The 27,919-nt window shown below is 39.3% G+C and overlaps 1 protein-coding gene across 4 annotated transcripts; it reads left to right on the top strand.

Moving 5' to 3' along the window:
• Window position 1: 1 nt before the first annotated feature.
• On the top strand, window positions 2–27,895 carry MFSD8 (major facilitator superfamily domain containing 8). Of its 4 annotated transcripts, XM_048847307.2 has the most exons (14): window positions 2–363; window positions 6,228–6,366; window positions 6,716–6,807; window positions 7,694–7,737; window positions 9,675–9,915; window positions 10,232–10,345; window positions 11,535–11,679; window positions 13,574–13,632; window positions 15,361–15,469; window positions 17,160–17,294; window positions 17,971–18,074; window positions 18,159–18,418; window positions 21,242–21,444; window positions 27,323–27,895. In XM_048847307.2, the coding sequence occupies exons 1-14, from the start codon at window positions 351–353 to the stop codon at window positions 27,360–27,362; spliced, it is 1,698 nt and encodes a 565-aa protein (XP_048703264.1). In that variant the 5' UTR covers window positions 2–350; the 3' UTR covers window positions 27,363–27,895. The 4 variants fall into 4 exon arrangements, with proteins under 4 accessions (XP_048703264.1, XP_048703265.1, XP_048703267.1 ...); XM_048847308.2 differs by lacking the exon at window positions 6,228–6,366; XM_048847310.2 differs by lacking the exons at window positions 6,716–6,807; window positions 7,694–7,737 and having other exon boundaries at window positions 9,779–9,915.
• The last annotated feature ends 24 nt before the right edge of the window (window positions 27,896–27,919 follow it).

Here is a 27,919-nt window from a genome sequence, read left to right as displayed (position 1 = left end):
GAGCATCAAAGGTCACACGTGACTAGCAGCCCCCCCCTTCCTCGAGCATCCTACCATCCCACGTGACTGCAGCCCGCCGGCCGGCGCTAACGGAAAGGAAGCGCGTGAGGGCGGCTCGGGATAGCGGCTCCTCAGCGACGCCGCCGGTGTCGGCGGGAAGAACAACAACAGCTGGCGTCACGGGCGGGGAGGGGCGGTAGCGAGGGCACTACCGGGGAGAGGGGCAGGAGGCTCCTCCTCCCCGCCTGCCCGGTGCCGGCGGCAGGGGTGGAGCTTGTGTTGGGCACCAGACATGGCCGCGGTCCCCGCTGCTGCCGAGGGGCAGGAGCCTCTGCTCAGCTCAGGAGGGGATGACGAGAGCAGGTAGGCCGCGCGCACCGGTCTTTACCGGCTCCCGGGCCCGTCTGACCCTGCGGCCGCTGGCAGGTGGGGACCCCCGACCCGCCCGCACGGTGATACTGTCCTGCCGGGCATTGCCGCCGGCGCCCCAGCCAGAGGCTGGGCCAGGGGCTGTGGAGCGCTGCGCCCTGGACTCTGGTTCAGCCCGGTTGTGCCCAGCTCGCCTGGGTCGCTTCGTGGTAGCGAAAAACCAGGCTCCAGCGGCCGCCCTGGGGCAGAGGCGCGGTGCGCGTGAGAGGGAGAGATTTCCCCAGCCGGCAGCTCGGGGAGCTAGGCTGACCAGACAGCAGGTGTGAAAAATCGGGACGGGGTCGGGGGTGTAATAGGAGCCTATATAAGAAAAAGCCCCAAATATCAGGACTGTCCTTTATAAAATCGGACCATCTGGTCACCCTAAGGGTAACTCACTTAGTAGGGGCTCTGCTAGGCTCCTCCCTGACTGCGTCAAATAGCCCGGTTGTGGTATCCCCCCAAGTGCCACCACTATTGGGATATCGCTCATAGCAAACTGAGTCTGTGCCGCTGGCTCATTTCTCCCAGGGAAGGCGAAGTGTAAATCGCCATCCCAGCGCAGCACTTTGTATCACAGTATCTGTGATAGTGGTCGCTTAGTGGTAACTCAGCATACCTGAAGCAGTACTATTCATGTTTACTGATAAGTCCTTAGAAGAGAACTATTAATCGCTTCCGCAGACAAGTGCTTATTTAAACTTCAGCCTTTTGCTGTGATGGTGGGGAAATACGTGTGCCAGGTAACACCCAGATACTGTTCAGAGCAGAATTAACTTTTTGTGGGCGCCCATGTGGTTGTGATAGGCCTCTTCCAAGGGTGGTCCCAGGTGACAGCACTATTAATGCCATAGTAAATGTGGTATTTCCGGGATGGGGATGAAAACTTTTATTCAAAAACAAAATAAGATATTTGAAGACACATTGAGACCTCCATTCAGTCCGTAAAGAACAAACTGGGCTAACGTAAATGTACCCAGAATACCACTGAACTTGGTTTGTGTGGGAGGGGGTTGTTTGTTAGTTTTGTCTTTTTTCTTTAAACACTCAGGGCCTGTTTGGGGCCTTGAACGCAAGTGCTTAATTAGCACACTTATGAGCCATATTAAGCCTGAATGTAGCAGTCAGTGGTGTTGCACCTGCATCTCCCTGCCATCTCCCCCTCCACCCACAGTTATGTTTCGTAAATACATTTTTTGAAAGCTGCATTTTCTACTTTTGGTACAATAATGTTTACAAAACTTTGGGGTGGAGTGTGGGGAGGAAAATTGCTGATGCCCATCTTTTGCAGGGAAAAAGGGCCACGGAGAGAAAACATGCACTTTACCACAAAGGGTATCACAATCCAGCCTTAAGCTCCTACCCCAATCTTCACATCTGGGCTCTCCCCCCTACCCCGTCCCTCCTACTGTCCCCTGCCCACACAACTAACCCCCTAAAAAAGGCTCTCCTCAATCTCCCTGCTACTGCCCACCCCCCCCCAAACACTTTCACCCCGGGGCTGTCACCCTCCTCTCTCCCCCCCCGCCCCACCTTAATACCCTGCTTCTCCTACACCCCCACACGGAGTCGCCGCCAGCTCCCACGTACACCCCGACTTGCCCCAAAACTGGGCTGCACCTCCCCCCCCCCACCGGAGTGCAGGGGGGCAGTTTCTGGGCATTCCCACTGGCAGGGGGCATGGCAGCCAACACTGACCATCCCCACTGTCACCACCCACCCTGCTCCCAGGGACCACAGACAAGCAACTCTCACCGTGAAGTGCAGGGTCGAGACAGTGCCCAGGAGCCCCTGGGCATCACGTTTGCTGGGCAGTTGCCCCTAGTTCCCCACTGCCCCAGGAGAGTGGGTGAGACACAGGGGTGGGGGGAACCAGGAGCTTCAAGGGGGAGAGGAATACAGCGGGATTAGCACTGGGAACCCTCTGCCTGCACCAGATGATTTCCTTGTTTGGAGTTTCCTTTTGGCTCTGACCACTTTAGCTGGGGTGGCTGGTGGCATGGCGCGAGGCATTCTGGGACTAATAGTGCAGCTGGCAGCGCAGGTCCCAGGGCCCTAGTGGAACACAGCGGCATGCAAAGTACAACTCCCAGCACACCCTGCAACACCCCTCCCTTTTGCACCTGTTCACTGCGATCCCTAGGCTGCTGAGTGTTTCAGCTGGTGCTGGGAAGTTGCTAACTGTTCACATTGTTTTATTCATCCAAAGGTAGGTACCATGCAGAGCAAAGAGTAAAAACAATAGAGGCCTGTGTGCATACTTCCCCTCTCTAAACCTTAATGTTTCCTTGCGAGCCTTGGAGTGGTCCATTCAGCCCAGTTATCTCCATCTCTAGGTTGGGAGAAGCAGATGACTTTGGTGCATTCTTGTCTACTTTTGTGTGTTCTTGTTAGCGTCTCATGCCTGGGCAGCTGCTGAGAATCACTTCAATCAGATTTTAGTATCCGCTTTTTGTCTAAACTCAGGCCTGGGAAAAGTAAATCTTGCTAGTGTTAATGAAGCCAGGAATGGGTATTGCTAATTAAAAGCTTCCACTATTGTTCCTGTTAAGGGTATTCTCTCTATCACCGTTTTGTTTCCTCTTTGATTTCTCCTCACCAGCCTCCTTTGATTTAACTCTATACAGTCAGGCAGGATATCAAACAAGGAAACTGAAATATTTAGAAAAAATAATACACATAACTCCCTCATTCTCTGTAGTTCTCTCATCAAGGTATTTTATACAGCACTTTGTATATCAGTATCTGGCATGTGTCTTTCCCCACCCTCACAGCAAAAGGCTGAAGCTTAAATAAGCACTTATCTCTGGAAGTGATTAATAGTTATCTTCTAAGGACTTATCGGTACACATGAATAGTACTGCTTCAGGTATGCTGGAAAAAAGTGGGATACAGTTATACTGGTGTAAGGAACCTTTATCACAATTGCATCCACATTAGGTTTTATTGGTAAAAAAACTAACACCCGCCTCCCCCCTCTCCCCCAACAACAACAAAAAAAGAAAACCGCGCCAAGTGAAAGCTATACTAATACAAAAACTGCGTTGACCAGGTCAAAGTACCTATAACAGAGATGGTCCCTCCCGAATAGAATTAATCAGAAGAATCCTGTGAAGAAATTGCAATTGTTATTGCCTCTGAAAAATAAACAGATCCTCAAGAGATACTTGTTAGGGGGCTTATTCCTTCACCCACTTACTTCCCTGGTCCTTCTCGCATGAACAGAGAGCAACAATACCTGAAGTCCAAAGGTGCAAACAATTCAATGTTTATTGGGGTGAACTTCCAGCAAGCATGATTTCAGTTTCCTTCCTTAGTGTCCCCCTTCCCAGCTCTGAAACCACAGAGCCTTACACCTGTATCCCTGTTCCCATTCCTGCCCTTAGCCAAACATGATTCCAATTTCCCCACCCCCATTTCCTGCTCCCATTTCCCTCCCACACTCACTTCCTGATTGACTGCAGACTATATAGTAAAAAGAAAAGGAGTACTTGTGGCACCTTAGAGACGAACCAATTTATTTGAGCATGAGCTTTCGTGAGCTACAGCTCACTTCATCGGATGCTGTAGCTCACGAAAGCTCATGCTCAAATAAATTGGTTAGTCTCTAAGGTGCCACAAGTACTCCTTTTCTTTTTGCGAATACAGACTAACACGGCTGTTACTCTGAAACCAGACTATATAGTAAAACTTGAGTTCTGCTTAGCTATACCTTAACCAATCATTTTTCTGAAATTTAACTAACCAAGCCTAACATATTGTAACATTATGTAACCAATTATATCCCACCACCTTAATTAGTTTATACCCAGCAAAATTAATTATACAGCAGACAGGAACAATCACAGAACCAGAGAGAGATTATACAGACAAACAGTAGCAAAGTGGGAACTATAATGACAAAACAATACAGAAGCGAGGATTTCACATCCCAGCTATTGATAAGTGAGTTCTTGCCAGACAGGATGCTATCAAACTAAGTTTCCTTTTACATTTTCTAGGCACTTCCCTTTCTCTGGAGGCGTTAGGCATTATCAGGACAGGATTGTATTCCTAACAGCCCAATAGCACCTGATTTCAATGTGACTAGTTTGGAATGTGAGGATGTGACCGTTCGCTTCCCAGCTTATGGCTGCCTCTGCTACCTTGCCAAAGGCCTTAGCCTAAGAACAGGGCCTCAGAGTGTCACAGTAAGAGAAGGACCTTACACCGGGAGACAGTGATTTTGATTCTCTCTTTTATACCTCTATAACTAGCCAAGTGATAAGAATACACCTAAATTCTTAGCACATAGGCCTTTACAGACAGGCCTGAATATCTGTATCCTAACAATACTATCAGCATACATCGTATAAAAATAAATCCTTGCTCATGTAACTATAACAATACTTTAACATTCCAATATAAAATATCTAAAAAATTAACTTTTCACCAGTTATGTTGTTTGTTTACATTTTGCACTTCACAAAGCTTGGAAATAACGAAAATAGGCTTGTCAGGTTCACTTTTGATCGTAGTCATTTTCAGTTGTTAGGGTTTAATTTTATTTTTCTCTTAAATTCCTAACACTGAAAGGGAATGTTTTGCTGTCATGATTTAGGCCTTGGTTCTATAATCTGTTGCACATAAACCCTTATGCCTACATGGAGACAAAGGAGTTTGCCTACATGAATGGCTTGCAGGATTCAGGGTCTAGGCATAAGCAAACAAAAATCAGTCTCACTGATGCCAGTTTAGCATGTTGTATGAACGTTGAATTTACTTGTAAAAGAAAAATGCAGCATGGGCAAAAGTGCAGTTTTCCAATAGATTTGTCGTTTTGCCATTTTAGGGCCCTGTTGAGCATGTGAGTGAAAGGCATATCTGTCAAGGTTCCTCCCCCACTCTGAACTCTAGGGTACAGATGTGGGGACCTGCATGAAAAAACCTCCTAAGCTTATCTTTACCAGCTTAGGTCAAAACTTCCCCAAGGTACAAAATATTCCACCCGTTGTCCTTGGACTGGCCGCTACCACCACCAAACTAATACTGGTTACTGGGGAAGAGCTGTTTGGACGCGTCCTTCCCCCCAAAATACTTCCCAAAACCTTGCACCCCACTTCCTGGACAAGGTTTGGTAAAAAGCCTCACCAATTTGCCTAGGTGACTACAGACCCAGACCCTTGGATCTTAAGAACAATGAACAATCCTCCCAACACTTGCACCCCCCCTTTCCTGGGAAATGTTGGATAAAAAGCCTCACCAATTTGCATAGGTGACCACAGACCCAAACCCTTGGATCTGAGAACAATGAAAAAGCATTCAGTTTCTTACAAGAAGACTTTTAATAAAAATAGAAGTAAATAGAAATGAAGAAATCCCCCCTGTAAAATCAGGATGGTAGATATCTTACAGGGTAATTAGATTCAAAAACATAGAGAACCCCTCTAGGCAAAACCTTAAGTTACAAAAAAGATACACAGACAGAAATAGTTATTCTATTCAGCACAATTCTTTTCTCAGCCATTTAAAGAAATCATAATCTAACACATACCTAGCTAGATTACTTACTAAAAGTTCTAAGACTCCATTCCTGGTCTATCCCAGGCAGAAACCAGCATATAGACAGACACAGACCCTTTGTTTCTCTCCCTCCTCCCAGCTTTTGAAAGTATCTTGTCTCCTCATTGGTCATTTTGGTCAGGTGCCAGCGAGGCTACCTTTAGCTTCTTAACCCTTTACAGGTGAGAGGAGCTTTCCCCTGGCCAGGAGGGATTTCAAAGGGGTTTACCCTTCCCTTTATATTTATGACAATATCACATTCTGATTTTTCTCTTCAGTGCTACCACAGTTTAATAGGGAAGTGAGAGCCAAAAAGCAAATATGTGCTATGATAGGTGATGTGCCTTTCGCTTCAGCAAGACGTACCACAAAATGCTGCAACTCAGAGAGGAAAATATTGGAAGACATATTTATTAGGTATATAATATTGCTGAGTTATATGTGACTTTATTGTAACAATCATTAATAGAACATGAGAAAATAGGATAAACCTTATTTTTAGAAAAGGTAAGCCATTTAGCGCACGCTGCTGTCTCATCAAAAGATGAGCTTTATGTTAGAAACAAATCAATCTCATTTACAATGTGTGTTTTAATGTTCTTCATTGCATAGTTAGAACAGTGTAAGCTACAAAATATATATTCTATTTGTAAAATTAGAGGTAACCTATGAAAAATGCTTTTGATGTCCTTTAGGCTGAAACATTTTTCACTAAGAGCTAAACAACAAAATAAGATTTCTTCTTCTTTTGTTATTATTGTTCAAGATATGGGGATGTTGTTGAAACCCAACAGCATTACAGGAGTAGGTGGAGGTCCATTCGTATTATGTATCTTACAATGTTTCTCAGCAGTGTAGGTAAGTAATTTTGATATTCATCCAGCAGAATTTCAACACTATTTGTACAATGGATATGTTGTTTTGGTTTGAGAATTCTACGAAGTTTGTATATTAAAACTATTCCTGCTCCCTTACTAGAGCTATTTTTCTTTTATACATCATAAAAATGCAGTGACTACTTGTGAATAGAGAAAATAAGGTTAATGAATTGAAAGGAAGGAATTAGCATCAGTATTAATGAATGAGGATTTCTCTGCGATGCTGGAATACAAATATTGGATTTTAAAATACATATACTTGCAGATGTTTTTCCTCCTGGGGCATTACAGTATTTTTTGTTTCCCCAATATATCAAAATTATCTTTAACTGCAGAACAGTTTCCTCTTTGACCCCAGAGCCAAACTCATTAAAGTGTGAGTTCAATTGATTTCTGGTATCTGCATATCTTTGACTTTTGTGTTGGTTAATGTGATGAAGGATTGAAGAAAGTATTAAATCTAAATGTAAAATTAATTTTTGATACCAAGAAAATCTGTTTCTTGAGAACTCTACTTCTTGATATGGATTGAGGAAAACACCTTTACATAGACTTCAGTGGGACCATGATCACACTCTAGGTGTTCAGTGCATTTAACTTTTGTACACATCTGCGTAGTGTGGTGCCCTTATTTTATATAAGAGTTCTTCTAACTGAAAAGCAATTACTGTTCTTTAATCCAGCATGGCAACCATGGTACTTTTGGTTGCCATGTGGAGCTTCAGTTTGAGAATACAGTATTTTTAAAAAGCAGAAGAATCAGCCCCATAATATCCGTTTTCAAGTACTTGATTAATGATTACATGTAGCAATGTAAAGTAACTCCAATTCTGTTTTCTTGTTTTTATTTTTTTAATACATCACAGGTTTTTCAATTGTAATTATGTCAGTATGGCCATATCTGCAAAAGGTTTGTAAATTTTAATGATGATGATTAATGATGATTTTATTTTCTGCTCTATTAGAATGTAAAATCACTGTTAGAACTTTGTTGTGGTATATAGGGACTTTACAGTTTAAGGCCCAATCCTTCAACAAGCTCTATACAGAAATAGATCTAATTGATGGACCAGGGACTTATTTATCTAAACTCCCCTAATAGTTTAAATATTGCATTTTCAGTACCGTATACTTGTTCATAAGCCGAATATTTTTGGTAAAAAAGTGATGCATCAAAGAGCAGGGGTTGGCTTATAAACGGGCCTACATCAAAATTTGATGATTTTAAACTCTATGAAATCATTGAACTGAATATCTAATACATTGTCGTTTTGTTTATGTGGAGCGTCTGCCGTCATGGAGCCCCTCAGTTCCCTGTGGCCGCAGTTCGCTGTTCCCAGCCAATGCCACTTCCCGCAGCTCCCATTGGCTGGGAACGGGGAACCGCGGCCAGAGGGAGCTTAGGGGCTCCATGCCTGCAGACGCTCCACGTAAACAAAACGTCCCTACCCACCAGCGGCTTATCCTGACGGGCTGGGAGCCAAAGTTTGCCAACCCCTGAAATGTAGGTCAGCTTATGAAAGGGTCATACAGTTTCTACTATTTTTACCTATCCATCTTGGGGGGGGTTGGCTTATAAACGAGTATATACGGTAATTAGTTTTCTGTATCACACTTTAATGTAGGAATAGTGTATTGATAATTTTTAATGATTGATCCTTACTTCCACAGTAGTAATTTGCACTACCATGTAGCATGTTGATTATTTTGTACTTTTAATTAAATTTGTGGTACTGTATTTATTTAGAAAAGACTGCCAAAGCAATACATAGATGTAAACGTGAATATCTTGCAGTTTTAAACAGTATTAGAATAAAATCAGGCCATTTGGGGATATGTATTATTTTTTGTTAACTTTATTGAAGTAGGTTCCATTCAGATCCCATTGTGTTAGGCACTATACAGACAGAGAGAGAGACATGAGCTCTGCTTATAGAGTGTACAGGAGAAAACATTACACTTTGTAAGAAATTCTCACAATGAAACCAAAACACTTGTATTAAGTCAATAAGTGGAAGCATATGACTAGACTGAAAATTCCCTCTCCTAGCCTCTGACAATTTTTAACTCTCCACATAAATTCTGTCCTTTAATTTACCAATTAATATTGGTTCATGTGATCAATCCTTAAACACTAGGTTTCTCAATCTTACTTCACTTCAAGTTATATTGTAAATTGGTAGAAAACTGTAGATATTTTAGATAATTTGTTTTCCCTAAAAGGACTTTTAGCGAAGCTGTAAATATACTACATGAATCCTATTTATCTGTATGTTGGACAAGTTGTCCAGACTTAAAAAAATAACATTTCTACAGAACTTTGAAGATTAAAAATCATTATGTGTCGAGGACTATGATACTACAATCTTTTTGCTTTGATGAGGGAGAGCCACATCCTCGCTCCAGTCTCTTTACATCATGTAAAAGGGCTGGAGTGGTGTAAAGGAACCCTTAAAAGCCTGGTTTTGGCCATCGTAGAAGTTCCCTGGTGCAGTAACTGTGGGACGACTGCCTTCCAAAGACCCCCTCATAATCTCCAGCATAGAAAGCGTGCTGTGGATGGGAGGATCATGACGGCAGCATGGGGAGACTGCTGAGACAGGCCCTCAGTGAAAGTTATGCAGGGGGGGTCTCTAGCCTCCAGAGCATTTCAGGTTCAGGAAGGTGCAAAGATGGCCTAATGTTGCCTTAGTGCCCCCTGACCCTCGGCTGTAAGCTCCGCACTTTAGAGATACAGTGTATAGCACAGAATCTTACATGTTGTAGGGTACTGATTCCAAAATTGTTTTTGTTGATATGATGAATAGCACACTGTAATTTTTAAAATCACTTTACTTGTTTCTTCAGGTTGATCTGACAGCAGATGCAAGTTTCTTGGGATGGATTATTGCTTCATACAGTCTTGGACAAATGATAGCCTCACCTCTGTTTGGTTTATGGTCCAATTACAGGCCAAGAAGAGAACCACTTGTTGTTTCAATTGCCATTTCTGTGGCTGCTAACTGCCTTTATGCCTATGTCCATTTACCTTCCTCACACAACAAATACTATATGCTGGTTGCTCGTGCCCTTGTGGGGTTTGGAGCAGGTAATTGCAGCAGAATTTAAACCACTGAAGTTTTAATTAATTTATTTTGTGTCTTACCTAAGAGAGGACAAGCTTTATGGTTATGTTAAGCAAAATAATTTATTAGGCAAATAATATCTTCACAAATGATTAACACAAGTAGTTCGCTAACCTGTGTGCGGACCTACAAAATTATATACTTTCTTGTGTGCATATAATAGGGAAACATTGAGTACCATTAGTAAACTGCTTGTTTGGTGTATGGGGGGGGGGGAATTGAACTAACTGTGACTGGAGATTTAAATGTATCATTTTGATCTTTTTTTTTTTTTTTTAGGAAATGTAGCAGTAGTTCGATCATACATTGCTGGTGCCACTTCTCTTACAGAAAGAACTAGTGCCATGGCCAACACCAGTGCTTGTCAAGCAACGGGATTCATACTAGGACCAGGTACAACGTCTCTTATTTCCTCATCTCTCCAAAACAAATCATGCTCCTTTTGTTATTTAGGAAAAAATCAGACATTAAGTTTGGGACTGGGAATCTCCTCAGCAGCAGTGTGCACAAAAATGAGCATGTTTTGTCATAATATTAAACTGAATATATTTGCGTACTGCTGTGGTTTAGCCATAAGTAGCTATGTAGATATTATGTCCAAAAAAATCTAATTGTTTATGAGTACAGTTCTGTTCACTGTAATTTTGGTGGCAATTTATCAGGTGTAACTGGATTAACAAAGTAGGTTTGGACTGTAACTTCCATTGCTAATTAGTTGATGGTGTTCAGAAAATCACCAAAAAAAAAAAAGGGATCTCCAGAATGCTTCAGTAGCTACTTGTCCATAAAGACTTCGCAAACTAGCTGTACCTTATTTATGGTGATGAGAGTTTGGCATTGAGTCCCTGTGCAAGCCTGACCTCATTCCATAGGTAGCTAAAGACTCCACCATGCCCAATTACCACAAGAAATTATGGCTGCTGAGCATGTTTAGTACATCTCCTTATATCTCAGAGAGTGAGAGTTTTCTGTGGGTGGCTAGCTGTCAATCAACCCTGGAAGTAGCATTAAAGAGTTTGCACAACCAAAGAGGCAGTGTCCCTGAATGACTTGCATACAGGGTGCATTCTTCCTTCCCATTCTCCATTTTGAGAGACACTCAGCCAAGTTCCTGATGATCATAGGCTAGGCAGGGGAGGAGCTCTTACATATATACACACACTCTTGCTCCCACTCATCACCTGTTTAGTGTTTAAATTTTTTTTTTTCTGTTTCCCTTCTGTTGGGCCTAGAGAAGGGATACCCCCATCCCACGCTAGGACATTTCTATAGAAGGGAGGGTAGATGGAGTTAGCACATCCAGTTTAACTATAGAGAATCACAAGTAGATGGTAGGTGTGCAGCTAGATAATTTTCCTTTCTTGGCCTTGTGCAGCTGACTTGTTCTTAGTGTCACACTGCTGTTTATTGAGTATATTCAGATGGCTTTCTGAGGATTGTATGTTCTACAAGCTGCATGTATTTCCAGATAGTTAGGATCCCACTGGTATCCATCAGATGACTGTGCACTGGATTCCCCAAAGATAATGCATTAATAATTTTAGTGTTTGAATTTCCTGAGGTGGTTTTTTTTTATCTTAAGTTTTTCAGACTTGCTTCTCTCTGATTGGAGAAAAAGGAGTGATGTGGGAAATCATTGATCTCCAGGTGAACATGTACACAGCACCAGTTCTACTGGGAGCTCTCCTAGGCATTATCAATATTATTCTAATCTTTGCCATATTCAGGTAATTAAATAGAAACGAAAACATTTTCTTATTTGAATATTGTGGATAGTTTTTTTTATGGATATTTCCACTACTGTTGAAAATAATTTTTGGCTACTTATCAAAATCCACTGAAATTATAAGAGTAAAGGATAGCATTTTCAAAAGAACATAGCAATAATATGACCACTATCTTAAAGAACTAGAATAATAATCTTTACATCTTGAGCACTTTCAAGACTTTATATTTTTAATGTATTATTCAAAGTGGCTAACTTCTGTGACTCGTGCATCCTCACTTTTTAGTAAACAAAGCTTAGTGATGTATGATTGAGATGCAAACCGTTATGGATGCAAGTGTCAGTAATTCAGCCTTGATATACCTAGTACAGTATATAGAATTTGAAACGCATACAGGGCTATGCCCAGCTCAAATTAACCTCCATAGCTGCTGACCTGCAAAGACTTTGCTGTCTTTGTGTCTGTCTCCTTGATTATAAACTCTTTGGGGCAGGGACTGTCTTTATTTTTATGTATTGCATGGTGCTCTTCACCCTCTGACAATGAACGAATAATTGAGACATGAGTATTTGTCATGTTTCCAGCAAAACTTACCCCCTTTCCAGAGATAGAGATGGAGTTGAAGTCCATCTGGTCTCATTGCCCTGTATAGCAATTTGGCTCATGAAGCTTCTGTAGTAGGTGGAGTTCTTCACTAGGGCCCCAATTCAGGAAAATCCTTAGTCCCATGCTATAACTGCTTTTTGGAATCTTTGCCTAGCTTTTACTCGGGGAATAACTATAAAAGGGCCATGTGACCTAAAGCATATCTTTGTGTCTATCATTTCTGGAAAAAAACCAAGCAAGGGACATGAAGAGATGCCATGTGCCCCAAAGATTACTTACCCCATCATTGTGCAGATACAGGTGGTGGAGAGAGAGGCCTATTGTAGTTTTCCATTCAGGTGGTCTGTACTACCTGAATATTTGCGATTAGGGTGCATTCAGCAGAATAGCAACTCTAGTGGAATCAGAAGATTCACTGCTCCCTTCTTCTTCCAGGTATGTATGGATAGTTGGTCCTCCCCACATGTTGTGCTGGAGAGTTATTCCAGGCTTAGTGCTATAAGACTTTTCAATAGCTTGGGTGGCCACAGAAGAGGGAGAGGATTGGACTCGGCATATGGAGTTATCGATATGCGGGGTGCCCGGAAATCATTTACATTCCTATGCGTCTGTACCTCCCTGCTGCAGAGCTCACTTTATTTTGTATGTTGCCATTTTGGTGCATATGTGCTAATTTGAATAGGTTATCCCGTTGCACAGCCAATATATGTCAATTTGTAGGGCTATTCCCACCATAGAAAGCCACACAGAATTTTAGCTGAACAGAACCAATATCTGAAATCACTGTATTCTGCACTTCTGAGAAAGGATCCTGTGTTCTACAGTACCAAGGCACAGCAATGCGGACTCAAAGATGTTGGGCCAGTCTCAGGCCCTGATTCATGAAAGCAGTTAAGCACACACATAAGAATTTTCATGAATAGGGATGCTTTCCTGAATTGGGGCCTTAAATCCAAATTTTGCTAGGTTTTTTTTTTTGTTTGTTTTTTTGGGTTTGGTGGCTTTATACTTTCGGAAACTGTTTTTAAATACATCTTGAATAGATGGGACAAAAAACGGAGTGCCATATTAACTTCACAGAGGATCATCTATAAATTGGCTTAGGTGGTATCCAGACTTGTATTGATTACAGTGAAATCTAAGGTGTGCACATAGTGTTTAAAAGTGTGAAGACTGGTTAAGATACAAGATGGTACCAATTATTTATTATTAGAAATGTAACTGTGGCTTGGTACAAAAGAAATGAATTGGGTAAACTTTGCTAATGCGAACAGTTTTCAATCTTTAGAGAACATCAAGTGGATGACATGGGAAGACCATGCAAAAGTATCAATTTTAAAGCAGAAGGTAATATTTTTCTTTGAAAACTGACACATTCTATGATACTTTAATTTACTATCATATTGTATATAAAACTTTTTTTTTTATTAGTCAGCCCTTCATTTAGAAATATTACAAAGGGTGGTGGATTGAACAACTCTGATTGAAATCTGGCCCAAGTTGGTACTGAAACAGTTATTACCATCGAGATGTTGTTTTGGTGATAGTATATGTGGGATGAGCTAATGATCAGTACAGTTCCTTCTAAATTGTCACGTTCTGACAATCTCAACGGAAACCAAGGATTAAATTGACATGGAGAACGAACTACTTGCTCCAACTGATCACATGATTCTCTTATCAGCTATACCTAGCCACCATTTGTATACATAATTTTGTGTGATATTATGCAGTTTTACTGTGTATGAGCTATAATTTACAGAGTCCTATTAAAATCAATGTTACACAAGTCTCGGTTTAAATTAGAGGTGTTTATATATATATGTTAAATTAATAACCAATTCACATACAATTCTTGCTGCACAAGGTGCAGCTCCTACCTACCATACAGCATTTGTGTACCCTGTTGTGCAAAGTTCAATTTTTTAAAATGGTGTGCACATCCCATTCATTTGGATAGGTTTATACTATCTTATGAAAAATGACAGCTAATCATAAACCCCTTTTTAAAAGGAAACATTATGTTGGTAATCTATTTCAGTGCCATATATTATAGTTTTCCATATTAAGTTATAAAAATAGATCATTGCAAACAATCTGAAAAATCCAGTTTTTATCAAATTCAAACAAAAATCTTTGAAATTTACCATTTCTTCCACATTGAAAATTTATTGTGGAGGATGTTGCTGGGGCCCTTTGTTGCTTGAGAATTCATCTGTGGGATATAGAGCTATGGAGAAGCTGATTAGGAAACAGATTCTCTATTTAGTGTGATCTTCAATATTTTCCAGGATTACTTAATATTTGTCCCTTACAAATAAGGAGAAATCAACAGTAATTTACATATTTTCTAGGAAATGATGAATACTCTTTCCACTATCATTCAAATCATGCTTGCTCTTAGCCAGAGCCAATTTTTTAAATGTAAGTCAAGGGGAATTGGAATGTAAACACTTCTTTTAAAAAAAATAAAATAAAAAAAAAAATAATTTACTCCCAAAATATATCTATACCCAAACCCAGAAAGATTCATGTCATGGGGCATGGCTCCTCTCCCGCCTTCTTCCTGCAGAAACTGCACAGCCTTCCATGGTTGTGTCATCACAGTGTCCTTTTATTTTGAGTTCCCTCCATCCTTTTCACAACAATCCCCGTGCAACAGTGTATTTACAATGTTAACCTAGCTTTTGACCCTCTCACCAGGGCTTAAGAGGTGGGAGACCTCCATTCCCCTTATGTGTCTAGGCCCAGCTAGCCCTATTTCTCCCTCTCCTCTATTGGCATTTCCTTCCTGTCTCTTTATCAGCCTTGGGCTGATGGGGTAATTGGCTCCTTAGACCATCCAACCAGCCAGCCTGATTGACTAATTCCCCCATCAGCTTCCTCAAGAGGAACTAAGTAATAACTGAATGATTAGAGTGCAGGTTCTCCTGTTTGCACACTGCACTCTGTCACAATGCACAATATGCATAATATTATTAATACCTGTAGCCTCAGAGTAATATTAGAGCTCATTAATTGAATTGTAAAACTTCTTAATTTTGCAATTTAGTTCATTCTTATGTTTCTTTACAGAAAGTGATTATGTGGATCAGGATGCCCAAGGAAACATTGACCAGGTTGCTGTTGTAGCAACCAACATTCTTTTTTTTGTCATCTTGTTTGTTTTTGCTGTCTTTGAAACGTAAGTCTACCAATTGTCTTCTGTTACTCATTAATTAATGTTTGTAAAGTTCTTGGAAGCCATAAAGTGCTCATAGGCTTTTCTGTTGCACTCATTACTATAACTTAATGTTTTGCAAATATTAATAAGCATTATCCCACCTTATCAAAAACAAGCCATAATTAAAACTGAGTTGTACGATATTTTCCATTTAGTGTGGCATATTAATTTAACACATAGTATCACTGTGTAGTATTTTTATATAAGGACCAGTTATATTTAAACTTTTGAATGAAATGTAAACCCAAATTGCTGAACATTTGTGGCTATTGAAAATTTCATTGTATTCCTCACATGAGTTGAGATGTAAACCGCAATGTCCGCATTAGATTTCAATAGAGGTAATTTAATTCTATCTACCAAATCTCTAAAAGGGAAATAATATTTTCAGTTGGATACATTGTCCTTTATCTCCTGTCCTAAAAACTGTGTAGCCCTGTAGTGCATTTGTAAATGGCTAGTGCATTCCACATCAGACTTGTTTCAGTAGTGGTTGAAATGATTCTTATATAGCTGCAGTTTGCAAAGTACTTTGGTATCCTTAAGGATTAAAGTATCTAGCTATGTTAAATAAGAGATGTGACTGCAGACTAAATTTGAAAAAGGATAAGTCAGTACTTAACAATAATAATAGGAGATTTCATAAATGAATGGGCGAAAATAAGAAAATGTAATATACATCTGTTTGAGATGACTCTTCTACCTTAAAATGGGTAAACTGACATAATTTTGAAGGGATAAACTTGTGTGCAGAATTTTGAGCTATAATATCACATATCTGAAGTTTCTATTCCCTACTGAGTACCTCTTATAAAAATGTATTTGATATTTACAAAACCTCTCCATTCAAACTTCAGTTTGACAAAGTGTAGCAATTTTTCCTCAATACAGTGGTAAATTACGTCTGAGTGATTTTTTTGATTTTGTGGCTGCATGCAATAGAACTCTGATGAATCTTAAGTTTGCTTTTTTCACTTGAACTGACAAAGGCTGGAAGTGCTATATGGAAACAGAATTGCAAAGCATAATTTTGAAGGCAATAGTGTCCAGCCTTTCTTGCTAGATCGAAGATCACGACAATTGAAGATCATTTGGTGGAGTAGAGTAAAGGGAAGGGAAGGAGAAGAAATGAATGGGAGGGATTTTAGTAAGTGAACATCTATTTTACCGCAGTGGCAAAGGGGCTGGTGACTACAACATAATGGCCAAATTTTCTTTGCTTTGTGAAAGGAAACAAATGCACATATCCCATTAACAGTAACTACAGCTGTATAGCTAAACCTTGAACACCATAAATAAGTTACTATTCAGCCTTACATATTTATCTTTTACATGCAAAGGACCAGATTTTTCCTCTCCATAGTATTAGTTGTACACCATCGTGAATCCATTGAAATAATTCATATTACATCAGTGTAGAATTGGTATAATGGAATGGAAAGTCAGGCCCAGAGGATTTGTTATAAGTGATGCATCACAAAATGATGTTATAAACAGCATACGTGTTCTTGTCTGTTTGTCAGGAGGGAAGCCTTCTGTTTGACCATATCTGATACTACAGAGAATAAATATATGGATGATGCTGTTCTGGGATAACCTTTGTACAGGTTTTATTAATATGTCTCTTTTTTTTTTTTTTTTTGCTGCCTAGCATAGCTACTCCATTGACAATGGATATGTATTCCTGGACCAGGAAAGAAGCAGTTTTTTATAATGGAATAATCCTTGGTGCAGTTGGCATTGAATCAGTCATTGTCTTTATGGTGGTTAAAGTAGTTTCTAAGAAGTAAGTCATTCATTAGGTTTTTGCTCTTGTTTATCTTAAACATTTTCCTGTCTGTTTACATTATCTTCACAAAAGTCTGGGGAACTTTAGATCAGGTCTTCATTATCTGAATCAAATTCTGCTCATCTTATTTTAGCAAATGATAGAAATGTAGGGCTACAAGGGGACCTCAAGCGATCACCTAGTCTATCCCCCTGCCCTGAGTTTTAGGATTAAGTATACTTAGACCATCCCTGATAAGTGTTTGTCTAACTTGTTCTTAAACACCTCAAAGAACTGGGATTCCACAGCCTCCCTAAATAACTTGTTTCAGTGCTTAACTATCTTTATAGATAAAAAGTTTTTCCTGATCTAAATCTCCCTTGCTGCAAACTGAGCCGGCTACTTTGTCCTGCCCCTGGTGGATATCAAGAGCAATTTGATCACCTTTTTAGAACAACCTGTTACATATTTGAAAACTGTTGTGTCTACCTTTAGTCTTCTCTTCTCTAGACTAAAGTAAATATGCCAAATTCTTTCAACCAAATAGTTCCACTTAAATCATTGGGACTAGTCACATGAATAAGTTGTACAGGATTTGTATTTGTGTATAGTAGATTATTTTAGGTATTGCTTTAAAAAGAAATATTTGGTCATAAATATGTATTATTTAGTTATAGTTTTCATTATTCAACAGGACTGGTGAACGTGCTATACTCTATGGAGGCCTACTGATTGTCTTGGTTGGATTCTTTATCTTGTTACCTTGGGGAAAACAATTACCAAATATCCAGTGGGAAGGTATAATTATAAATAACGCTCAGCTGTAGTCTAAGCATTTCATTAACATCTTTTTAAAATGGGATCCCTTGCTTAATTTCACAGATATAAAGAATAATTCCATTCCCAGAATCATCTTCAATGAAATGTTTACACCTTTCTGGAAGCTCCGAACAACACAACTACCATCCAATCACACAGTAGAGCCAACAGGATGCTCTGTTGTGCAGCCCTGGTGCCTGTACACTCCATTGATCCACCTGGCCCAGTATATCACCTCTGATATACTGATAGGGTTGGGCTATCCAGCCTGTAATGTCATGTCCTATACGTTATACTCAAAAATTCTAGGACCAAAGCCTCAGGTAAGCATGAAAACTAGGGAATTTGTTCAGATTTTGCTATTACTTTAACATGTATACTTGATGGCATAGTTTGTTCCATTGGTCTTTAGGATCAAAACTGCTTTGTTGGTTATGGGATGAATCCTCTTGTTTATTAGACATTTGAAGACAATGAATGTGTATGACTTTTTCTACTTTTGAATGCTCTTTATCAACACACAACATACCCATTTAAAACATCTGCTAAAATTAACTTTTTTTAAAGAAAATTGTTAGATTCATAGACCAGAATGATCAGATAATCTAACTTGCATATCCCAGGACACAGAACTTCACCCAATAATTCCTGCCCCAGACCCTTGTATTGTGGTTGTACTATGATGCTATTTTAAAAAATATGCTTGTCTTGTTTGTACAGCATCTAGCACAGTGGGATCCAAGTCCATGACTAGGGATCCTAAGATTATAGTAGTATTAAGTGATGGACAATCCAACAGCTCCCTAGATAAGCTGTTCCTGTGATTGATTAATTATCTTCACTGTTAAAAATTTGCACTGTATTTATCTAGTTTCAGCTTCCAGACATTAGATCTTGTTATGCCTTTGTCTGCTAGATTAAAGAGCCTTTCATGGTCGGAAATCTTCTCCCCGTGTAGGTATTTATAGACTGTGAACAAGTCACCTCTTAACCTTCTCTTTGTTTAGCTAAATAAATTTCTTAAATCTTTTACTGTAACCAGGGTTTCCTGTCCACTAATTCTTGTGGCTCTCCTCTGAGCCCTCTTCAATTTTTCAACATCCTTTTTTGAAATGTGGATACCAGAATTGGACCCATTATTCTAGTAATGATATTGCAAATGCTGTATACAGAGGTAATACTAGCTCCCTGCTCTTTCTTTACATTTGCCTTGCTCATGCATCCAAGAATCTTGTAAGCTAACTTTAGCCACAGCATCAGACTGTGAGCCCATGTTTAGCAGTTATCCACCATGGCCCCTAAGCTCTTTACGGAATTACTGGTTTCCACAATATAGTGCCCCATCCTGTAAATACGACCTTCCTTTTTGTGTTCCTAAACGTATGTTCAAAAAGAAAAGGAGTACTTGCGGCACCTTAGAGACTAACAAATTTATTTGAGCATAAGCTTTCGTGAGCTACAGCCCACTTCATCGGATGCTGTAGCTCACGAAAGCTTATGCTCAAATAAATTTGTTGGTCTCTAAGGTGCCGCAAGTACTCCTTTTCTTTTTGCGAATACAGACTAACACGGGTGCTACTCTGAAACCTAAACTATGTTATTTTACTTCAATATATTAAACATTTTACTAATGGAACTAAAGGTTCATTTGCTCTTAAGGACATAGAAAATAGCATTAAAGAGAGCTAGATATAGAATATTGGGGTTTTTTTCTGTCTCCACACACCTCTAATTAACACCTGGGGTCTAACTTCCAAAGGTACAGGTATGTGAAGTCAAACTTATTAGGTTTCCTTCATGCAGTTGGGCCACTTCAAAACACTAGGAAAGATGCAAAAGTAGCACTTAGCTTTCTACATTTGTGCTTCCACTTGAAAGATTAATTTTAAATATCTTCATCTGAAAATTGTGAAGTCACCAGGATGTTGCCAGCTGCCAAATGGTATTCAACAGTTTTGTCTAGGAATGGGAGGAAGGATAGGAGATAGAATGATAGTTGTGTTTTTAATAAGACAGTTGAGTTTTTAATAAGATTGGCAGGTTTGATGTTTTTAATTCTTCAAGTGATTGCACATGTCCATTCCACTTCAGGTGTCTGTGCCCTGTGCACCAGAGTCAGATTTTTCCCAAAGTGGTACCTGTTGGGGCAACTTATGTACCCTGAGCAGTCCACCGCTGCTGCATGATGGCTGAAAGGGCAGAGTTGCCACAGACCCCCCTCAGTTCCTTCTTACTGCCCAGTTTGGTAGTCAGTTGTCTTGAATTCAAGGCATCGAATTTTTTTAAAAATCTGATTTTTTTTTTTAATTGCAATATGGCAGTACATTGCAGTAATAACTATTTGGATATTTACCTTAACACTTCCTACAGCTATGGCTACTTTTCACTTCTGCAGCCATAGCTGTAGGAAGAATTGGTTAAATTTGCTGCTTTTGCCAACAATAGAGGCATTCTGCAACAATAGAGAAGTCTCCAGTGATCTTAACTGTTTTTAATGTTTAATACAAATCCGTTCATGAAAAAGAAAAATTACACTATAAGGAGAGAATATCAATCTATCGCTTCCAAGACTTTCCTGTAATTTTTATGATTTAAAGTGTGCCATTGTTATATCTAAATTAGATGTTAATCATCAGTGCTGGGGAACGTCATTCACATCAGTGAAGCAATATAAAGAATAAATATGAATGTGAACATATGTCCATGCTATCAAAAGGGATAGATTTAGATAGCTGCAATTTATTCATTTCTCTCCTTTAGCTTCATTTCTGTCATGCCGCCTATAAAACACTAGTAGCTTACAATGGCTAATCAGGTGGTAATCTGAGATCACTGCTTAATATAGGTAACTTGCTTCCTTTATCTCCATCTTCTCTTGTTTTGTTCTCATCCATCTGTTGCATCTTGTTATAAAATAGATCTTTCAACAGGAACTTGTCTTTTTACTGTATATCTCTCTAGGCATCTGATTAGGACTGCTTATCTCTTATTGCTTTAAAAAAAAGCAATAGACCAACAGTTCAAAAAAATGAGCAGTGGCTTTTCTTGATAACTTATGTATATTTTCTATTGTAATTAGAGTAACCGATGAAAATTAAATTTTTTGTTTGTTTGTTTCTTAACCACAGTTCTTTGATCCTTTTCAGGGTGTCTACATGGGCTGGTTAACTGCCTCTGGAAGTGGAGCACGTATACTGGGCCCAGTATTTGTGAGCCAAATATATACTCACTGGGGACCTCGCTGGGCATTCAGCTTAATCTGTGGAATAATTGTATTCTCCCTTTTACTCCTGGAAGCAGTGTACAAGAGACTTACTGCATTTTCAGTCAGATATGGAACGATGCAAGGGTAGACTGTTTTTTAAGATATGTAAAATGAAAATTAGAAATATGTAATTGTCTTGTTTTTAAACAAGGGTGCCTTACTACAGGCCATAGAGCTGTACTTGTAACTGAGCAGTGAAGCCTGTGAAGCATGCATAGCCTAATGCTGTATTCACTGCTACATCTTGATTAATGCAATTATTCTGAGATTGCATTCTTCCTTGATAGCAAAAATGGGAAAGCTATGTTTGATCGTAGTGCATGTTGGAGTTTGTAGTTTCCAAAAGTGTCAGACCTTTGTGTTAAATGAAATGGCAACCGTAGGCCCCAGTTGTAGAAGTATAGTGGCCATATTGTAAGCACACCCTTTTTAAAAAGAAAAAAAATGCTGCCTTGATTCTGTGAATCAGGATTACTAAAGCTTCTTGTAACTACAAAGTTGACTGAGCCATGTGCACTTTGAATCAAAACACCTACCTCTTTTAATCAAATAAGTGAATGTTTTCTGACATGTAGCTTGTTTCAACAGATTAACCAACAGCTAATAGGAAAAATAAACATTTTGTTCTAACAAGACACCTATAATTTATTGTGAAATAGATACAGGTGGCAACTATTCAAAATATTCAAACAACTTTGAGTGATTTAAGCTGAAATATAAACACCGAGGCTGGAATTTTCACAGGAACATCTTTGAGTTTGGTGTCCAACTCTCATTTAATTTTAATGGGTTTGGGGTATCTAACTCTTATTTTCCTGTGAAAATCCCAGTCTAAAATGAGTTATTTGCAGATCATAATTTAATGCATAAAAGTTCAAGAATGCAGTTGTGTAATTATATAAATCAAATAGTAAAGTTATGAAAAGACATCAAATCAGATTCACTAATGGATAGGAATTGTGTTCTAAACTGTATTTCAAACAAGAGAAGTATCCCTCGTTAGCTGAAATAAGAGCCATGGCTGCTCTTGAGTACGTCTAATTGTACCCTGATTTTAGCATTAAATTTGTAATTGAGTATCTATAAGCCAAGGTTAGAACACAGACTACTGAAGTAAAGTTACTTTAAATGCTGACCGAAGGGAGGTCAACATTTCCATTCCCCCTGCAGAATCAAGAGCATTTAAAATAGGAAAGAAGCTTGCTGTCAAAGATACTTCTATACTGCAGAATAGGATACTTTAAGCATTCCAGCACAAACTAGCTAATAAAATAAGAACCAATTGTTAAGAATTCTCTTGAGGGAAGAGCTGTGAAATTGTGATTGTGGCCCTCTAAACACAGAGGATCTCAATGACCCACCTTTCTGATTAAAGCCAAGAGTAAGTTCTAGCTTTCAAAGAGGAATATGATTAATACTATTATAGTAAAATATTGTCACTTAAATTATGTTATGGTTAATAAAATTACCTCATACACTATACATGCTACGTAGTTCTTTAGGGCCATGGGGCACATATCCTGAAGTGTAAGCTTTTGCTAGTTCTGTGGCAAGTGTCCAAGGAGCTTGTAGTGTTGTATTTTAAAGTATCTTAACTAGATTTTTAACTTAACTTTTAAATATAAAATATGAGTTAGAGATAGCTGTATAGCACACTCCTACGCAAAAGATGGCATTTTCAGTGTATATATTTATGAATTGAGTCCTTCCTTGAGTCACAAGAAAATGAGCTCTAGAGCAGTGGCTCTCAACCTTTCCAAACTACTGTACCCCTTTCAGAAGTCTGATTTGTCTTGTACCTCCAAATTTCATCTCACTTAAACTACTTACTTATAAAAGCAGACAAAAAAATAGAAGTGTTGCAGCACACTTACTGAAAAATTGCTTACTTTCTCATTTTTACCATATAATTATAAAACCAATTGGAATATAAATATTGTACTTACATTTTGTTATATAGTATATAGAGCAGTATAAACGAGTCATTGTCTGTATGAAATTTTAATCTGTACTGACTTCACGTGTGCTTTTTATGTAGCCTGTTGTAAAACCAGGCAAGTTTCTAGATGAGTTGATGTACCTCCAGGTGTACACATAACCTTGGTTGAGAACCACTTCTTTAGAGCACTCTCTCTCTAAGACTGTCAGTCTTAATGGACCTTTCCTGTTTTGTTCTATGCAGTCTCACCTAGCAGACTTACTTATCTATCCTGTATTACCTATTTGTGCATATAGTTAATTTTTTTTTCTAGCTAAAATGCAACATCCAGTTTCAATTGCATAACCCCTATCAGGATGTTGTTCCACTGTTATCACAGGTAGATCATACATATGTCCAAAGCTGGATACAGCTACCATAAGTGTATAGTATATGATCTCTTTAATAAGGGCATTGAGGAAATAGGATAAGCATTTTTCACTTTTGGTAAATTTTCTACTGGAATGGCAGACCTCTCTACATGTTGTTGTTATAAATGCTGTCTAAAGCAGAGGTGAGCAAACTATGGCCTTCAGGCCACATACAGCTGGTGGGACCCTCCTGCCTGGCCCCTGGCCTGGGAGGCTGTCCCCTTCCCTGTTGTTCCCCCTCCCCTGCAGCCTCAGCTCCCTGCACTGCCAGTGCAATGCTCTGGGCAACACAGCTGCAGAGCCTGGCCTGACCAGTTGCTCTGTGCCACACAGTTGAGGGGCAGGGTGGGGGTGATCAGGGGGTGGATAGTGGTTGGGGTCAGGGCAGTCAGGAACGAGGGGGGCTTAGATGGGGCAGTGGGGGACAGTCAGGGGTTCTGGGGCAGTTGGGCTAGAGAGAAGGGGTGGTTGGATGGGATAGGGGTCCAGGGGGGAGCAGGCCATTCTCCCCCTCCCCCCCCCAACTGGCCCTCCATACAATTTTCAAAACCTGATGCAGCCCTCAGGCCAAAAAGTTTGCCTGCCCCGGTCTAAAGTGAAAGCTGGTGTGGCTTTAAGCATTGTAAGGGAGATGATCTTATGCTACAGAGAACTCAAAGCAAGATTGTTTGGTTTAGCTGACCTATCAGAAAAGTATGTTAGCCATTTGTGATCTTGAATAGTAACAGAGCAGCTGTAATAGAACATCTCAAAGGGTGCTTTGATCTGAGAAGCAGAGACTTTAGAAGCAGCACAGAGGTTAAGTAATGTCATCTTTCCATTTTCAATCAAAAACAGAATGCTTAACAGGACTGAACCACAGAATAAAGTGAGTAAAAAAAAAATCTGAGCACAAATGAGACTTGACTTAGCCTTAATGGCTGGGAGTTGTAGACCCCAGTGCATACAAATGCTTCCTGTATTCCCAATAAACTTACCAATAAAGAGAATTGAACAATACAATGATAAGATGAAGAGGGACATTGCATTATCTCCAGTTAATTTAAAGACACTTTTGACTTGATCTAAAACAGATGCTACTCCTAGTCATGAGAATTTTTCAGGACAAAAACATAAGTTGCAATGTTACAGGGAGGTAGGTTAAATGTTGGAAAATGCATTTCCTAATATGCAGAAATGGTAGACTTAAGTGTTTTACAATATTTAATAGAAAGGTAGTATGCTTAGCAATTTAAATCATAAGTCTTGGTTTTGTTTCACAATACCATAAATTTGAAAGATTTGTACATTGAAAGAGTGAGTAGCTTAAAACTTTACAGTGAAAGGAATTTCTTTAAAGCATGAATCTGATTAAAAATAAAGCTTATGAATAGATATAAATATGTTTAAAACCCATTCTCTAGAGCACAAAGGCCCCTGTGTATATCTTTTAATCAAAAGGCTAACTGGTTTCTGTTTTGCCATTCACCAATGTCAACCATATTTATTTATTTAAAAGATAGTTTCAAGTTTTGAAATGCAGCATAGATACATAAAACTCTAAGGTAGCCAGACATCCTTCACTGAGGAATATCAGTTCAGTACTTGGCTTCCCAGGTCAGCAAAACTCTTCAAAGCCATTTAAATGAAAGTAAAATCTAAAGACCAATTATCTGACTGTTTACATATGTAGATTGTGAGAAAAATGGAAGAGTACCTACATATCTTTCTGATAACTTCTCCATATTGTCAATCAACAAATAAGTAGTAGTTGCTATGGGGTGGATGTGCAAAAAGGGTGGGATTTTCAAAAAAACAGCTGGGTGGAATGAGTACACAAAATGGGAATTGTACTTGTAAACTACATAAGCACTTGAAGATACTGTAATTTCATCACAGCAGATACACATCTTACAGAATAACCCACAAAATTGGAGTATTTCACAAGCTTTCTAGTAATGAATGTGCATACTGGCTATCTTAAATGAAAGTTGAAAAATGTTTGCTTTTATTAATATTGGGACAAATTTCAGATTGCCACTCTTTTAGGACCCCCCACCCTCCTGGTCCAAGTCCTTCCAAGACTGGCCAACCACACTTTCACTGTTTAGATATGAAAGTTTGAGGCTTCTAAACCCCCCTCCCACACACACAAAAACACCCACACACTTTCAGGTGAACATGTGACTGACTGGGGGTATATACAAGCCTAGCAATACAACACAGTCAAGGCAGATGCAGTCATAGAATCATAGAATATCAGGGTTGGAAGGGACCTCAGGAGGTCATCTAGTCCAACCCCCTGCTCAAAGCAAAAAAAGAAGTCGTACGAGCTTTCTCCATTTTCTTCTGCTCCACAACTGCTTGTTGTCTTAGGTCAGATTTAAAAGGCTGCTAGTTCCAGGGTATGAACCATGAGCAAGCTCAGTTTTGATGGAGAGGAGGTTAATATATTAGGCCAACAGCACCTTCCACCAGTTGAATAAATAGTGTAACTAATTCAGTTAATTACAAATTCCACAACCAACAATAATCCTTCCTTATCCTGACACTGATCTGACATATCAATAAATCTATACTTTTCCACAGTGGCAATAGCTAATTTAAGTTTAAGACATTCTTCTAACAGCTTTATTATTATAATTTGAGATATTACCTGCTTTAGAAAGACTTCACTTTTAGACATTCTGCATTTTCTAGTTACAATGCAGAAAGTTTGACAAGTAGGTTCTCCATGCTCCAGAACATGTAATATTTGAGTATTTATACTTTCAGTTTTAAAGGATCTTTGACCCCTATTAAAAATAGGGTGTTGCTGTATTTTTTGCTTATCTGTACTAAGTCATTTTGCCTAAGAAGCTAGCTAGAATTAAAATGACACTCCAGAAGTATGTTCAGATTTAAAATAAATTAAACAGAGAAACTTGAGCTCTTTGGTTGACTCTACTTACATAACTGATTCTTAGACCACACTTCCCAGTACATGATAAAAATTCTTGAAATTCTGTCTTAATTATGAAAAAACTACATGTAGCTATACTTTGAACTACAACAGCATTTACAATGTAAAAAGTAACTGGCATAGTACTTAACAGAAGTTCTGATTTTTTTCCCCCCATAGTAAGTCTGAGAAGAATTCAGCATAGTACTAGGCCAAATGCAGAGGTGATCTATACCCAAATAAAGTAGGTAGACATAATGATCATAAGAAGGTGTAACTTGAATTTTTTTCAGCTTCTCAGCATGCAAGTTAGAAGTAGGGTGGCCTAATAAGCCTGGCATTTGGACAACAATTTGCTGTACTTTTTCCAGTCCTTATACACCCTTGGATTCAATCAGAGGTGATGTGCCCAGGGACATTATGTTGGATCATATTAAAGATTAAATGTATTAAAATCACAAATGAGTTTGATTCCCTATAATTTAAATTACTAATTAAGAGGTCTCTTGATTTTTGGTCTCCTTTTACTGTTTCTCTCCCTCTGTGTGTGAAACTTGCAAGCTGCTAATTGTGTTAGTACATCCTAAGACAGTCTGTTCTCAAAGCAATACTTTGTAACAACAACAACTACTCACACAGACTCCCCGCCCTTTTGTTGTATTTATCTCACTTTAACAATTGTGATTAAAATAGAGAGAGAGGATGTCTGTGGATGGATGCTTGGTGTGGATAATAAATGAATGATCAGGGAGGTGCCAGCCTAAGAATCCAGTGTCCATCGGCCGAAGAAGGTATCAAGTGGAAACAAACTAGACGACCCCCGGAGGGCAGACTGGAATCCACTCAACAGCCTCAAGGATGGGAGAACCGAAGAATACGGAGCTGTCAGGAATGTGCCATCTGCTGATTGATTCAGCAACAGCATGATGAAGCAATTCCCATAGACTGGCATAGGAATAAATTCCTATAAAAATGGACTCTAGAAACTGAGAACTTTAAGGTCTGATTCTGCAAACCAACTTCCAGGAGCATCAGATGAGCATCTGACAAGGCCCTGCTTCCTCATGTCCAGGCCACCTAGCCAGTTGCTTGGCATGAGCAATTCTAAGGCTGGTAACTAGGATAACCTTGCAGAACCTTTATGTGTGTATGAATTAATGTCTTAATAAATATGAAATTGAATGGAATGTTATAGCTATAACTGCTTACAATGATTCTTTCTGTATTCACAATAAATGTGGCATTTTACATTATTCCCTTTAATAAGATCCTGATGGTTTTTATTTTATT

The sequence above is a fragment of the Caretta caretta genome, chromosome 4, assembly GCF_965140235.1.
Source record: "Caretta caretta isolate rCarCar2 chromosome 4, rCarCar1.hap1, whole genome shotgun sequence".
Taxonomy (NCBI): Eukaryota; Metazoa; Chordata; order Testudines; family Cheloniidae; genus Caretta; species Caretta caretta.
This window is presented reverse-complemented; position numbering and strand designations above follow the sequence as displayed.

Bases quoted from the DNA above. Each gene is read 5' to 3' on its own strand.
- MFSD8 (XM_048847307.2), top strand. The intron at 6,808-7,693 runs GTAAGTAATTTT...AATACATCACAG, and splicing joins AATGTTTCTCAGCAGTGTAG to GTTTTTCAATTGTAATTATG. The intron at 15,470-17,159 runs GTAAGTCTACCA...TTTGCTGCCTAG, and splicing joins GTTTTTGCTGTCTTTGAAAC to CATAGCTACTCCATTGACAA.